Genomic DNA, 15965 nt, shown 5'->3' with positions numbered 1-15965 from the left:
TGGTGAGTTCTTCCTTCTAGTCATTTTGCTCAGTGCAGAGTGGCTAAAATCAAGTTATACTGGAAAATGGAATGGAAAAAAAATAAGGTATAACAAATAAAGAACAAAAAACCATACCAAAACAAACCAAACCAAGCAGAAACAAACAAAGAAAAAAACAAAAAACAAAACAAAACAAGGAGGGGTATCCCCTGTTCTGTATACTGGAAGTCCCCCGATTTCCCCTGTGGTTTTCCAGCACTGCTTGGTCAAGAACTTGCTCTTCTGCTTTTGGCTTTAGGCTCAGAGGAGGCAAAGGTGCAACTGTCTTTGGTCCTCCTGAATCCAGGGTCATCCGACACCAGCTGCCTCCACCATGCCGCCTAAGTTCGATCCCAATGAGATCAACGTCATGTTCTTGAGGTGCACCAGTGGCGAGGTCAGTGCCATGTCTGCCCTGGCCCTGAAGATCGACTGCCGGGTCTGTCTCCAAAAAAGGTTGGTTATGACATCGTCAAGACAGCCGGTTATTGGAAGGGTCTAAGGATTACAGTGAAACTGATCATTCAGAACAGACAGGCCCAGATTGAAGTGATACCTTCTGCCTCTGCCCTGATTATCAAAGCCCTGAAGGAACCACCAAGAGACAGAAAGCAGCAGAAAAACATTAAGCACAGTGGAAATATCACTTTTGATGAGCTTGTCAATATTGCCTGACAGATGTGACACCGATCTCTAGCCAGAGAACTCTCTGGAACCATTAAAGAGATCCTGGGGACTGCCCAGTCTGTGGGCTGCAATGTTGGTTGCCGTAACCCTCATGACATCATAGATGACATCAATAGTTATGCAGTGGAATGCCCAGCGAGGTGACTACAAAGAAAAATATTTTAACAAAGGATCATTTGACAAAAAATAAAAAATAAAAAACTTGCTCTTCCCCTGTCCTTCTAGCTGGTTCTAGGGGAGGGGCCTGTTGTGCTGACTCTCAGGTTTGTGCACTTGGGGAGCTGTCCTGCCCCCTGCCAGGTCGTCTCAGTGGGAGCTATTTATCCTGTGAGGTCCCTCTTCCCCGGCAGCCCTGCTCTGTCCATGGCACAAGGTGACACAAGGAACAATAGCAGTGGCGGTGGCCAGCTCCCCAGCCCTGGAGTCAGCTCCTGCAGTAACTACTGCAACTCCCAGTCTGCAGGGGACTGGATGCTCTGGGGCGGGGCCCCTGACCTGCTCAGCTTGGGGCCCCCAGCGACAGGTGTCCTTGCTGTCCTGCCTGGGCCTTCCCGCCTCCGCCTGTCCCGGGTGGAGGCCGGATCCTGGGCTGTGTCCCCTGCGCCCTGGGCTCCCAGGCCTGCACTGCTGGAATCGGGCTCACGGCCCCCTCTCTGCGGAGCCTCCACCCGAGCCCCTCCAAGCTGCTCCCAGGCCACGGGGCATGCTGCAGCCCTTTAGAGAGCTCAGCCACAGGGTGTGGGGCTCTCCCCGGGGCAGGGGCTTTTTCGTACCCCCGGGAGCCTGAGGGCATCCCTGCCCTCCTGGGGTCATGCTCTGAATCCTTGTGGGCGCCTGTCCATCCGGGAAGTTTGGTGCAGCTCCTGCTCCTCCGACAGGGCTCTCCTGACCTGGGGGTGCTCGCTGCGGCCTCAGCCCAGCTCCTCAGGGCCCCTCCCCTTGGATGCTTTTAGTTTCTTTATTTCTTTTTTTCCGTTTTCCTACCTTAATAGAAGTGTGAACTCTCCTCACCGTAGCATTCCAGCTGTTGTCTCTTTAAATCTCAGGCCGAATTCATAGATTTTCAGGATGATTTGAACGTTATCTAGGTAAGTTGGTGGGAACAGGTGACTTGGGGACACTACTCTTCCGCCATCTTCGGTAGTATATATAATTTCCATATTTCAACACAATCCTACTGAGTGGATTCCACAGCAAAATATGTGAAAAAAATGAGGTTTGTCCATAAAAGAAAAGAATCTGTATAGGGAGACATGAATGATGGAGACAATGAATGAGGGTTTGAATATGTCCCTATAGTGTAATACAGTATGGCCTGATGGGAGCCACACTAGTGCTCATCTGTGAACACACTGTGCTTCTCGGATTTGTCACTGATACACCAAATATGTTGGTACAAAACGAACAAGGAGTAATGGAAGAGGAGGTGGGTGGGGTAACGGGGTGACTGGGTGATGGCCAATGAGGGAGGCACTTGACAGATTAGCACTGGGTGTCATACTATATGTTGGCAAATAGAAGTCCAAAAAAATACACAAAAATGACAAAAACAGGAGTTTAAAACACAAATACATTTCTGTGAGAACATGTGGAACTCATGTCTCTAATGCCCAAGAGATGGAACCCATTCTGAGAGTCAGACCTGGCCATGCCAATGGGGAGGGAACTGGTGAGCCCTGGAAACCAGCTGGGCTCTCAGGGCTTTGGGCCTTGCTGAGGTGAGTGCCCTGTGACCAGGAGGGGGCGCTGAGGGACTGCCCTGTGGTCCGTACAGGGCTGCTCTGTGAGGATCCTTCACTCAGGGTGCCTGGGCCTGTGTGCTGGTCCCTTGCTCCCTGATGAGAGCTCAGCAGCTGTGTCCTCTCAGGTCTGGACCCTGAGCAGGGACTTGTGTGTGGTGCCAGCAGATGCTTCCCCCCAGGGCTCTCCCAGGGCTGAAGCCAACCCCATCCTCCTCAGTGTGTGGTGTGAGCAAAGCTCCAGGATCAGGGCCCAGGGAGGGGTTGGGCAGTGAGTGGGTGGAGCCTATGTGCATGGACAGCCCTTCTGGCAGAGGGGGGAGTAGAAGAGGAGGCGTGGGGCAGTCCAGCCCATGGAGGGGACCAGGGACTTTGTCACCCTGACCTGTGATCTTTAATGTTCATTCAACTCTGTCAGTGCACAGGTCAGGAGTGACCTCAGGGACACAGAGCCACTGTCAGCCTACGTCTGCTGGTCTAGCTTAGAGATTTGAGGAAATTCAGTCTGGCCTCTGATCCATCACCCGTGAATGTGTCTGCAGGTTCCCCATCCCTGCCTGTGCTGACCCAGCCGCCCTCCCTCTCTGCATCCCTGGGATCAACAGCCAGACTCACCTGCACACTGAGCAGTGGCTGCAGCGGTGGCCATATGCTGGTTCCAGCAGCCAGGAGGCCTCCTGTGTACCTGCTGATGGTCTACTGAGACTCACCAGGGCCCCAGTGTCCCCAGCCACTACTCTGGTTTCAAAGACACCTCGGCCAATGCAGGTCACTCAGATAGCTGCGAAATTCATACAACAAGGGTCCTCATGGGGACTCATGGGCACCCCTTCAGATTTTCCTGCCTGCATGAACAGACCCATGATATAATCATAAGGTTAAAAAAAGAGACAAATGATTCTATAAAATGTTTCTAAATGTCTATTTAAATGAAAGATGAAGTCATTCTTTTTTAAAAAAAGTTTTATTTATTTATTCATTAGACACATAGAGAGAGGCAGAGACAGAGTCAGAGGGTGAAGCAGGGCCCTTGCAGGGGGCCTGATGCAGGTCTTGGTCCCAGTACCCTGGAATAATGACCTGAGCCAAAGGTAGATGCTCAATCACTGAGCCACCAAGTGCAACTGCACTGAGATTTTCAATGCCACTTCCATCGTTATTTTCCATTCAGTCCGCACAGATCTGTAAACAATATACTCGTAATTCCGCCTGTGTCTTCACAGTGACATCATCATTGAGTCTTAGTCAATGCACATTGAGAAGATTTTCTTAAAAAGAACATTCAGGACTGTGGGCTGATGAGGTCGGTGAAGGATCTCAAGATGGCTGGGCAAAAACTTGCTCTAAAAACCATTGACTGGGTAGCTTTTGTGGAGATCATACCCTGAAACCAGAAGGCCATTGCCAACTCCCTGAAATCCTGGAATGAGATGCTTACCTCCAGGTTGGCTACTCTTCCTGAGAAACCACCTGCTACCGACTGGGCTTACTACAAGGCCAAAGTGGCAAAGGCTGGCTTGGTAGGTGACTTTGAGAAGAAGTTTAATGCCCTGAAGTTTCCTGTGCCAGAGGATAAATACACTGTCCAGGTGGATGCTGAGGATAAAGAAGATGTGAAAAGCTGTGCTGAGTTTTTATCCCTCTCAAAGGCCAGGATTGAAGAATATGAAAAAGAGCTGGAGATGATAAAGAACATCATTCCATTTGATCAAATGACCATTGAGGATCTGAATGAAGTCTTCCCAGAAACCAAATTAGACAAGAAGTATCCCTATTGACTTCACAAGCCAGTTGAAAATTTATAAACTTGAGTTGAGGAGAAAGCCCTGGTCCTCATATTATAAATGTTGGATATTAAAAATAATGATATGGAAAAAAAGAACATTCATCCAATTTATGTGTACAGTTGGTCTAGGGAGTGACCAATACGCAATCTCTTCCTCTGGATTCTTGCCAGAAATTCTCCAGCTGTCACATCTTCCTGCTAAAACACCCTGCAGGTCTGCCTCTTGTGCTCTGAGGTCAGTGGCACACAGACAACCTCAAATGGCAGGGCTCCTGCAGACCTGTGTCCATATGCGGGGAGGACAGACTCTAGGAGGGAGTTCTTGCCCATGGGGTGGGGAGTACTAATGTTTAAAACAGGTGAAGGGATCCCTGGGTGGCGCAGCGGTTTAGCGCCTGCCTTTGGCCCAGGGCGCGATCTTGGAGACCCGGGATCGAATCCCACATCAGGCTCCCAGTGCATGGAGTCTGCTTCTCCCTCTGCCTATGTCTCTGCCTCTCTCTCTCTCTCTCTCTGACAATCATAAATAAATTAAAAAAAAATTTAAAAAAGGTGAAAACAGTGAAAGATGACAACGATGTTCAGTGTGTAACCTTTCCAGGAAAGCACACGAGGCCTTCCACATACAACCTGGAAAATCTAGCTCCCTGGGTCTTCAGTATTTCAGGAAATTGAGAGAAGGAGAGGGCTGCAACCAGGGTCATCATATAGGAGGAAGTTCTAAGCATCCTGTGCAGAGGAGGCCACTTGTACACGGCGACCCTTCATTCCACTGGATGTGACAGTGATGTCAGACAAATTGGTGTAGACACCACCTCAGTCCTGAGTGGCCCATGAAAATCCAAGGGATTTGTGGTAGAAACACAGAGATGGAGAGAGAGGCAGTGACATAGGCAGAGGGAGAAGCAGGCTCCCTGCACAGAGCCTGATGGGGGGCTTGATCCCAGGACTCCAGGATCATACCCTGAGCCAAAGACAGACACTTAACCCCTGAGTGACCCAGGAGTCCCTCACACCAAGAAAAGAGAGTGTAGCCTAAAATCTATGCCACATTCAGGGGAGACCACATGTGGGGAGACTCGTCCAGATCATAGGAGGAGAGTGGTCAGAGCTCTCGAGACAGGACCTGTGTCCCATGGCCAACTGATCCCCATGTCATGCAGGGTGAGGTGGTGTCAGGATGCCAGAACACAGTTGAGACTTATTTCTGAGGGCTCAGGCTGGATCAGAGCTGGGAACACCACCTGGCACTGACTGTGACCTCTGCTCAGGGCTCACAGCTGGGACCTCCTGAACCGCACACCAGCCCCAAGCCCCTCCTCTGCCCACCCCCCCTGACATGCTCAGGCAGAGGGAACTGACCCAGAACCAGGGAGGGGTCAGAGAGCCGGGGTCTCATTTGCATGGAAGAGCCCCTCCCTCTCTCAGAGGATGAAGAGGAGAAGGGAGAGATGAGGGGAGGCTCTGCTCAGCTGAGGGGCCACTGAAGACAGGATCCATGATGACCTCCACCATGGGCTGGTTCCCTCTCATCCTCACCCTCCTCGCTCACTGCGCAGGTGACTGGATGTGGGACAGGGCGAGGGGCCCTGGGAGGACATATGCAATCCAGACTCCAGCATCACCCTGTCTATTCTCTCCTTCTTGCAGGGTCCTGGGCCCAGTCTGTGCTGACTCAGCCGGCCTCAGTGTCTGGGTCCCTGGGCCAGAGGGTCACCATCTCCTGCACTGGAAGCAGCTCCAATGTTGGTTATGGCAATTATGTGGGCTGGTACCAGCAGCTCCCAGGAACAAGCCCCAGAACCCTCATCTATGATAGTAGTAGCCGACCCTCGGGGGTCCCTGATCGATTCTCTGGCTCCAGGTCAGGCAGCACAGCAACCCTGACCATCTCTGGGCTCCAGGCTGAGGATGAAGCCGATTATTACTGCTCATCCTATGACAGCAGTCTCAGTGGTGGCACAGTACTCCAGGCGTGTGGGGAAGTGAGACAAAAACCCACTTACCCATCTGCAAAGTGAGTGAGCGCCCCAGCAGCTGCCTGCTTAGGATTCCCCTGGGTTTCTGCTCATTCTTCAGTTGATGCCCTGAACACAGGTGCATCTTGGGGACCTCCTGGAAATGGCACCTGCTTCATCATCTCTGACCTCAGAGTATCTCAGAGTAGCCCATTGTGCACAGAGGGTGTCAAAGGAATGAGAAAGTTTTGCCTTTGGGATCAGGGACTGGTTCTTTTAGGCTAGAGTACATTCACTTGTCATCTTCTGATTTCTCAGTAAAAGAAACACTCTTAGGCCACGAAGCTATCATGGTCCTTCATCCCCATCCCTGTTCTGCTGATGCACATGTCAGCTTTTTTTACAGCTGGCAACATTATTGCCTTATCTTCAACCAGGTGATGATTTCTTCTTATTATTTGATGATTGCAAGGAACACATAAATCAATGCCACACTCAGAAATATAAAAGGTAAAAAAAAAGCTTTCTAGAGAAAAATTCCCACGTGAATGTTTATGGAAACTTTATTCATAATTAGCACCCCTGAAAGCAATAAAAAATATACACACTGATTTTTATACCAGCTTTTTATGAAATATCCAGACTTGAAGTAACGAAGATTTACTCCAACCTGATGTATAGTCGTAGAGTGTGATAGTAGTCAACATTTAAAGAAATAAGTTCTTAAGTTCAAAAACATGCATGAATATTAACTGCATATTTCTTCAGGATGAGATACCACCTCACACCAGTGAGAATGGGGAAAATTAACAAGGCAGGAAACAACAAATGTTGGAGAGGATGCGGAGAAAAGGGAACCCTCATACACTGTTGGTGGGAATGTGAACTGGTGCAGCCACTCTGGAAAACTATGTGGAGGTTCCTCAAACAGTTAAAAATATACCTGCCCTACGACCCAGCAATAGCACTGTTGGGGATTTACCCCAAAGATACAAATGCAATGAAACGCCGGGACACCTGCACCCCGATGTTTCTAGCAGCAATGGCCACGATAGCCAAACTGTGGAAGGAGCCTCGGTGTCCAACGAAAGATGAATGGATAAAGAAGATGTGGTTTATGTATACAATGGAATATTACTCAGCTATTAGAAATGACAAATACCCACCATTTGCTTCAACGTGGATGGAACTGGAGGGTATTATGCTGAGTGAAGTAAGTCAGTCGGAGAAGGACAAACATTATATGTTCTCATTCATTTGGGGAATATAAATAATAGTGAAAGGGAATATAAGGGAAGGGAGAAGAAATGTGTGGGAAATATCTGAAAGGGAGACAGAATGTAAAGACTGCTAACTCTGGGAAATGAACTAGGGGTGGTAGAAGGGGAGGAGGGCGGGGGGTGGGAGTGAATGGGTGACGGGCACTGGGGGTTATTCTGTATGTTAGTAAATTGAACACCAATAAAAAATAAATAAAAAAAATAAAGAAATAAGTTCTTAAGTTCAAAAACATGCATGAATATTAACTGCATATTTCTTCAGGATGAATAACACATAAAAAGCTAAATTCCACATCATGGGAATTTCATTGTAATTTGGAAGATGTGGGTATCTAGAGGTGGCAAGGAGGCCAGTGATTTACAGCAGGTGGAGGAAGGAGGAGGGGGAGTGTGTTAGGCGACTCTATTCGAGGTGATGTCACTCTCCTACATGGCACTGTGAAGGCAGCCGCACCCCAGTGCTGTGTTGTCACAGCTCAGTAAACTGTACCCCAGGGTGACAGCTCCTTCATGCAGGCAGAGAATGTCTTCTAGAAGTCTGGGGTCCATGACAGCTCACAGGGAATATCATCTCATCCCCTTCTCCAAGGAGGTGTGACCCTTGTCCCCAAAGGGGGAGGACAGGAAGGTGGAGACCTCAGGGAGTGTGAACAGGAAATTTGAAAAGGGAGCAAGGAAACTGCACGTGAGCCCCTTAGGATGACAGAGTGTGTCCCCTGGGCTGAGGGCTCAGTCCTTGTCATGTGTCAGGGCCGGGCCTGGAATTGAACCGTAACGTCCAAGGTCATAGGTGATGGTAGACATCGTTGTCCCTTCAGGAACAGAAGGTCCTGTGTTGTGAGAGTCTCAACCTCTCCATAGCAAGTGTGGAGATCGGACCCGCCCTTATGGTTCTGGAGACGATTGCCCTAGGACACTGGATACAGCTACAACACTGAATAGTTTGAAAACTAATGGTTGATTATTTATAAACCTGCAAATTACAGCACACACCTGGGGCCACAGACAGAGGTCATCGTAGAGACAGAGCGAGCTTGTATCCTCCACCCCCAGGAGAGTGGACAGAGGCTCAGCTGACAGAGGAGCTGGGGTGAGAGACAGAGACAGAGAGAGACAGAGACCAGGCCTCGAGGACCCACCTTGGAGTCCATGGGGGCAGCATCCCTGATGTCTTTGTCCATGTGCTCCCTGCCCTGGGGATGGTCCTGACCCCAAGCCTCACTCTAATCCTGGAAAAGCAGTGGAGCAGTGGGGACAGTAGGAGACAGTCACCAGGAAGGAGCCACAGCAGGGGGTTCTGAGCCATTTGGAGTCATTAGGTGCAGCCTCAGGAGGGTGGGTGGGACCTGGGTATGGCCTGTCCTCCATGCACAAGGTTTGGGGACCCACAGCACTGGAGGCAGAGGGCTCTGATCTGCAATCCTCTTCCCTCATCTCAGCCAGTGTGGACCAGGACTGGGGCAGCAGGAGCCTGGAAGCCTGTCCCTCAGCTCCATGGGATGCTGTGCATCCCTTGCCTGAGTCTGGGCCCAGGTCCCACCTGCTGTCAGCCTCAGAAACCCTGAGCTCAGAGGGGTTACATTACGGGCACCAGGAGAGGACCTGGGGGTGGGGAGCAGTGACCAAGATGATACTTTCCTCCCTCTGGGGGCTGAAAGGTTGAGAAAGATCCCCAAGCTCTGCTGCCCTGTGGCTGGGATCCTGGGGCTGTGCATTTCAAGGCAGAGGTTGGGGTTCTCCACCCCATTTCTTCATGACCCCCATATCCCGGGCACTGCAGCCTGACCTTGGACATTCAGGTCATGTTCCTCCATGACTCCTCATTCTGCTGGGCTGTAAAGGTCTGCAAACCCCCAACACATGGTCACTGGCCTCAACCCTCCTGGAACATTTTTATGTGGGAGACAAGGAGGGGCATATGTCTTATCATTGACACCTGGCTCACCTCTGGGGACCTGGAGCAGAGGGGAAGACTAACATCACCACACACTGCAGGGATGATGCAGGGAAGGCCCCCTGAGCCAGCCTGGACTGAGGGACGCTGCCTCCTGGACATCTGTCCCCTGTCCCGTACCCAGGGAAGGGGTCCAGGGTACCAATCTAGGCTCCTGTCCCCCTACATGACACATACACCACAGGGCCTGCTCACCAGGGCTGCATACCTGCCTCAGGCTATGGGCACTGATCCTGACGCTCAAGGTCAGGGTCTCCCATTTCTGAGCTAGGAATTCAGTGTTTGTGCTCCTTCCCCAGACCTTCTACTCCTACATGCTCAGAGAAGCCTCTCCCTACCTGAGGCTCCCCTGCAGTGACAGCAGCACCTCTGAAGGGCCTGGCATAGCAGAGACCCCAGTTCACATAGTCCTCTTTCCCGCTTCCCTCCCCGCCTTCTCCTGGGACCACAGCCACCAGCATCCCCTCTGGATGTGCTCCTGCTTCAGGTGCTCTGCCCTGACACCTGGTTATCTTCAGTCCTGCCCTGTTCTGTCCCCCCTCCTATCCCCCGGGGCCACAGGTTCACCAGGTGGTGATGCTTTTGTTAAATCACCACCTCCCATCATGGTTTGAAGATCTTTATGCATTGTTTTAATATTTTAATATTTTCTTCGATGACTCTTTGTGCAGAACACCGCCACTCCTCTCTTGAGATTAATATGAAAGGCCGTCCCATGAGGAGCTCCCTAAATGTTCCATGGGTTAGGATAGGCTCAGTCTTTTGCAGGATTTATGTTTTGTAGACATTCCCCCTCTCACAGGAGTGCTTATTTTGTAAGGACTCTTCCCTCCATGTGGGAAGCTCTCAAATCACAGACGCTGTATCCATGTTCTTTACAGCAGACCATGCAGGGTGCTCCACCCAGTCCTTCAGGTCACTGGTGAGTGCTGGGATCACAGCTCTGGATGTTACCTTCAGGACCCTGAGGACCCTGAAAGGGACATGTAATCAGCAAAGGGCAATGTGCATCCCCTGGGCCCTGCAAGGGGACCCTCCCACCTGGGGGAGCCCCCCTGGCCTCACAGCTGGGCAGAGGCCGAGCTGCACTCTGGGCCCCTGGTGAGACCCAACAGCCTGGTTCCCTAAGGGCCTGGCAGAGTCTCCTGGGCAGGGTCCTGAGCGTTTCCCACAGATGCTCCCTCCATCTTTCCTATGTCCACTCTGAGCAGTCCCTGCCTTCAGCATCCTCTGTCCCCTGTTTTCCTGAATTACTGACCAGATGGAGTCAGAGAGAGACTGGAAGGGGTGACAATTTGCATAAAGTGCACTGTCATTTGCCGGGAGACTGTAGGGAGAATTAGACAAGCTTAACAGAGTGCAGCTCCATTCTTGGGACAGGGGATTTGTCAACATTGCCTGGACTCCTCTCCTCCTCCATTTCTTGTCTTTCTTCCCAGGAAGGGACATCATCTGTCTTCTGGGGGACCTTCCTCGATATTAACATCCCCTGGAAACTACCACCAAAAATTCCCCACCTCCTGGGAGTTTGTGTATCTACAGTTTCCTTGTCCCAGCCAGGGATGGCCCAGCTGTTCCCCCACCTCCCTCTGCATCTCCAGGAACAACAGCCAGACTCACATGAACCATGAGCAGTGGCTTCATTGTTGGCGGCTGCTACATATACTGGTTCCAACAGAAGCCAGGGAGTCCCCTTCCCCCCATATCTCCTGAGTTTCTACTCAGACTCAGATAAGCACCAGGGCTCAAAATCCCCAGCCCTGTTCTGGATCTGAAGACACCTCAGCCAAAGCAGCGCCTCTGCTCATCTCTGGGCTGCAGGGTGAGGATAAGAATGACTCTTACTCTACAATCTGGCTCAGTGGTCCTGGTCACAAGGACACACACAGAAGAGGATGAGGGGCAACACCCCAGCCTGCCTATGGCCTTGGACTTTGTCTCCCAATTTAAGATAACTTGAATACACACTAATTTTCCTGGAAGTAGATTTTGGGTCACAATATCCTTCCTCCTAGTTTTCTATTTACACATTTCTGAAGACACAGAAGAAATAAAAACTGAGAAGAAATAGATACAGAAATATTGTTAGTGATCCAAATTGAAAAATTAGCCTCAGTGTCCATTGAAAGATGAATGGCTAAAGAAGCTGTGGTCTATGTATACAATGGAATATTCCTCAGCCATTAGAAATGGCAAATACCCACTGTTTGCTTCAATGTGGATGGAACTGAAGGGTATTATGGTGAGTGAAGCAAGTCAACTAGAGAAGGAGAAACATGATATGATCTCATTCATTTGGGAATGTAAAATAGTAAATGGGGTTATAGGGGACAGGAGAGAAAATGAGTGGGAAATACCAGACAGGGAGACAGAACATGAGAGACTCCTAACTCTGGGAAACGAAAAAGTGGTGTTGAAAAGGGAGGTGGGTGGGGGTTGGGGGTGACTGGAGGAGGGGCACTGAGCGGGGCAGTTCACAGGATGAGCACTGGGTGTTATTGTGGTATATGTTGGCAAATCGAACTCCAATAAAAAATACACAAATAAAAGAAAAATTAGATCCTGTTGTCATGGTGGTCCTTTTCTCTTCCCATAGAACGTCTACTTTTATTATTTTAATATTCAGAACAAATGACAATCCCAGCAGTTTGAAAGTCCTACTCAGGGTGGACTCTGCCCTTCCAGCTGTCAGAGCAGAAACCTCCTCTTCTCTACCAGGCCTCTGCTCTCAGAACAGGCCAAGGCTCATTGAATCCCAGGTATGAGACACTAGGCTGTGGGGATGCTGGGTGAGAACCAGGCCCAAGAGGAATTCATGGCCCATAGCTGTGGACTTGACCCTCAGTTGTGACATCAGAGTTGTGGTTAGGAATGGGGGTTTGGGGGTCCTGAAATGTTGTAAAAACCCTGACCCTGCTCCAGGGACACTGGTTGAAGTAGTCCTGTGGATGTGACTTCCTACAGCTGACACCACTCAGGACCATGGTCATCCTCTGGGGTCCTGTTCCTGATCCCCCAGTGCCTGCTTGTGGCCTCCTCTCCTCTGGTACACAGTGGAGCTTTGCAATAGTCCTGGGTGGAGGAGTATGGCTTGGATGTCTAGGGAGGAGGAATCTGATCATTTGATGCAAAACCCTTTGCCTGTGAGGCTGTTGTGAATGTAGAATTTACCTTTTGTGGAGTGAAGAGAAGCAAAATGGGAGTTAATATAGGACAAGCTCTCTGGCAGAAGCCCTGAGTTGTGAGCTAGCACAGCCTTGACTGAGCTTCCAGGCTACAGCCTGACTTTCTTCCACAGACTTTGTCAGCTTGTCCTCCTTGACAAGATACTCACAGGGTCTCAGATAAGGGGGGAGTGAGACAAATCTCTGGACCCAAGGATCTTGTCTCTGAACCCCCATTCAGGAAGAAACTTATCTGGAGAGACTGAGCAGGGTGGGCTCTGCTGCACGATGATCTATGCTTCCACAGGAAACAGAAACATTCCAGTAAAGCGCATAGACCAAGAGAAATTGGAACATTCCAGGAGACACAGACATATAATGTAAAAGAGCCCAAGGCACCTCCCCTCTCAATATGGAGAAGATGAACAGGATGAAACACCGTGCTCCACCTAAACGTGCAGACTCCAAACATTCTTCCACACTCAGTTCTATCATCTCATTCTGTAGAGTGTGACCTTGTGTCACTACTATTATATCCACAGGGGATACACTGACCATAACGCTGGTCACAGACACAGTCTCCTCTCTCAGAACCATCTCCATGGGAACTTGGACCAGATCCTGCTGGCTATGCCCGACAACACCCCCTCTCTTCTCTTCTCCCCTCTGTTCCTCTGTCCTTTGGCTTTGGTCTCTCCCTCTGGCCCCTCAGGTCTGAGCTATGTCTCCACCAGGATTTCAGAGAAAACCAGAAATGATCTTGCTGTAGTTTCTAGTCTGAGGGGTCCAACTCTTGGAGGAGAATGATAAGAAAATAGAGTTGCAAGAATCTCCTGACATTCTCGTTCCTGCTCTAAGATCTAGGCTCCATTTTTTTAACCCAGCACTCCTAGTCAGTATTAATATTTTTAGAGGTTTCTTTATTTTTATATAGAGATAGGGCATGCATTGGGGGGTTGTGGGCAGGCAGAGGAGGGAAGGAGGCTCAAGCAGACTCTGGGCTCAGTGCAGAGCTCTGTGCAGGGCTCGAGCTCACTATCCTGGGATTAGGACATCAGCAAAAACAAGAGTTGATGCTCAATGACCTGCACCTCCTAGATGCACTCCCTACTCCATTGTATTTAATATGAAAGTAAAATTATTACATTTCTTGAAAAGGATGTGTTTATCTACTTTTAGGTATTTGCACATGGATGTAATGATTTTTACCTACTTCAGAATTATCCGATGCCCTCACTCATGGGGAATCCTGGAGGAATCCATAGACAAAGGTTTGCCTGCATATTTTAAGATAAGTCATTTTTTTTCTTGGGCTCCAGACTTTCATTCTGAAGAATTCTGTGGAAAGTAGATCCACCACAGAAACATTTTCTACCATAGAAACAGTCCCAGGCTGTATCGTTTCTTCACACACACAGACACAAAACTCACAGCAGTATGTTTTCTCACTCCTGGTGGACACCAGAGAAACTCAGGGGACTTTGGGTGTGGCTGAGTTGTGGGGTAAGAAGGAAGAGGCTGGGTCTCACCCCTGTCCTGCGCTCCATGACACCTGGAAACCCTAGAGAGGTAGGTGTAGTGTCTGCGGAGATAAGGAATGGACAGATTTCTTGTCACTCAACAGGTCCTAGACTCCTGATTCAGTGGATTGTTAAGCGTTTGCTCTCACAGCAGTCCTCTTGGCTAACAAACTTTTCAAGTCATCCCCTGTGGTTCAGGGTTTTAGCCCCTCCTTCAACCCAGGGTGGGACCCTGGAGTCCTGGGATCCAGTCAGGCTCCCTGTATGGAGCCTGCTTCTCCCTCTGCCTGTCTGTCTCTCTATCTTTCTCTCTCTCTCTCTCTCTCCCTCTCTCTCCCTCTCTCTCTCTCTCTCTCTCATACACACACACAGACACACACACACACACACACACACACACACACACAAACACACAGTTCTTTCATCTGCCTGAGTGAATAGCATCCTGGATGCTGCAGTTTCCAGGCTTCTGAATCCCTCCAGAGCCATCCTGTCCTCAGTCAGCCATTCTCAGAGCCTCAATCTCTGGGAGACAGAAGCTTCTTCAACAAGAAACACTGGTGACATCTAGTGTGACTGGGGTCCTGTCACCAGGACAGCCTGGATGTGCACTAAGCCTGTTCCTCTGGGGTGAGCCTGATGCTCAGTATATGCAGGGGGAGTGTCCGTCCCCATGAGCAGCTCAGTCTCTGAGCATCTCTTGGCACCATTCAGTGTCTGAGCCTGATCATTCCATTCATCCTGGGACCTCAGCCTCAGGGCTGCCCCCACAGAGCTCAAGGCCACTGGGATGTGGGATACCCCTCCCTGTGCTGTCTGCCTGGGCTGTCACTCCCTCAGTCACCCAACTGCCACATCCAACCAGGCCGCACTCTGATGCAAAGTCTTGTGACCCATCCCAGCGCCACAGGACCTGTGAGCTCAGGGGCATCATTCCCCTCAGCACCAACTCTCCTCCAATCACATGTGGGAAGTTTGACAAAAATCTGGGTCGAGGGGACCTTGGGGAGGAAAAACCCATGCCTGTAGTCATGGGGGGTTCACGAATAATGTTCTATCCTGAACATGCTGGACACAAGTTGCAGAGGCTCAAGCTGTGGTCTGTCTCCAAATCCCTTTGTCCAAGAAGCTCTGTTTGTAATTTTGTCCCCATGTCCTCAGTGCTGTGCAGAACTCAGGGGAAGATAACTCTGGAAATCCGAGAAGCCTCATTAGAGGAAAGTTCCAGCATCCTGCACAGCAGGGGCTGTGTGCCCATGCAGATGTGTCACTGCTATGGACTGGATTCTGAACTCTAAGAGGATTTTGTGTAAGAGATACCACCATCACCCTGACCAGGAATGGTCAAGGGAGTTGTGGACAAACTCTCTCTGAAGATTCCCAGTGGAGCAAATAGTGAGCCCTGAAGTAATGTGAGCTGGCATACGGGGACTGGCCTGGCCCTGATGCAGCCCTAATGCAAGGAACAGTAGGCAAAGATTTGGGGAAGCAGGAGATGTGGGCCCTGGTCACCTTGTCACACAGTGGTGCCTCTGCGTCTGGACACTAGGGTGCATTCCGGTTCCATTTCTGAAGAGTCAGGGTGATCAGAGTTGGGACCTGCCACCTGGCACTGCTTGTGCCCTCTGCTCAGAGATCACAGCTCTCTGGCCTTACACAGCCCCTCCCTTGCCCATGCCCCTGTCATCTCAGGCAGAGGGACCTGACCCAAGGCCAGGTGGGTGTCAAATGCCAGGGTCTCATCTGCATGGATGGGCCATCCCTCCCAGAGAAGATGAAGAAGGGAAGAGAGAGATGAGAAGAGGCTCTGCTCATCTGTGGGAACACTGAAGGCAGGATCAGTAATGACCTCCACG

General features: G+C 50.3%; 2 pseudogenes and 1 gene segment (V, D, J or C); all 3 read left to right on the top strand.

Annotated features, from left to right (window-relative positions):
• The first annotated feature begins 286 nt into the window (after positions 1–286).
• On the top strand, positions 287–852 carry LOC119878463 (annotated as a pseudogene).
• A 2917-nt stretch (positions 853–3769) lies between these two features.
• Positions 3770–4252, top strand: LOC119878466 (annotated as a pseudogene).
• A 1389-nt stretch (positions 4253–5641) lies between these two features.
• On the top strand, positions 5642–6269 carry LOC119878467. The segment is given in 2 exon segments: positions 5642–5792; positions 5884–6269. Coding segments are annotated over 2 exon segments (432 nt in total).
• The last annotated feature ends 9696 nt before the right edge of the window (positions 6270–15965 follow it).

The sequence above is a fragment of the Canis lupus genome, unplaced genomic scaffold, assembly GCF_011100685.1.
Source record: "Canis lupus familiaris isolate Mischka breed German Shepherd unplaced genomic scaffold, alternate assembly UU_Cfam_GSD_1.0 chrUn_S1648H1841, whole genome shotgun sequence".
In the NCBI taxonomy this organism is placed as follows: domain Eukaryota; kingdom Metazoa; phylum Chordata; class Mammalia; order Carnivora; family Canidae; genus Canis; species Canis lupus.
This window is presented reverse-complemented; position numbering and strand designations above follow the sequence as displayed.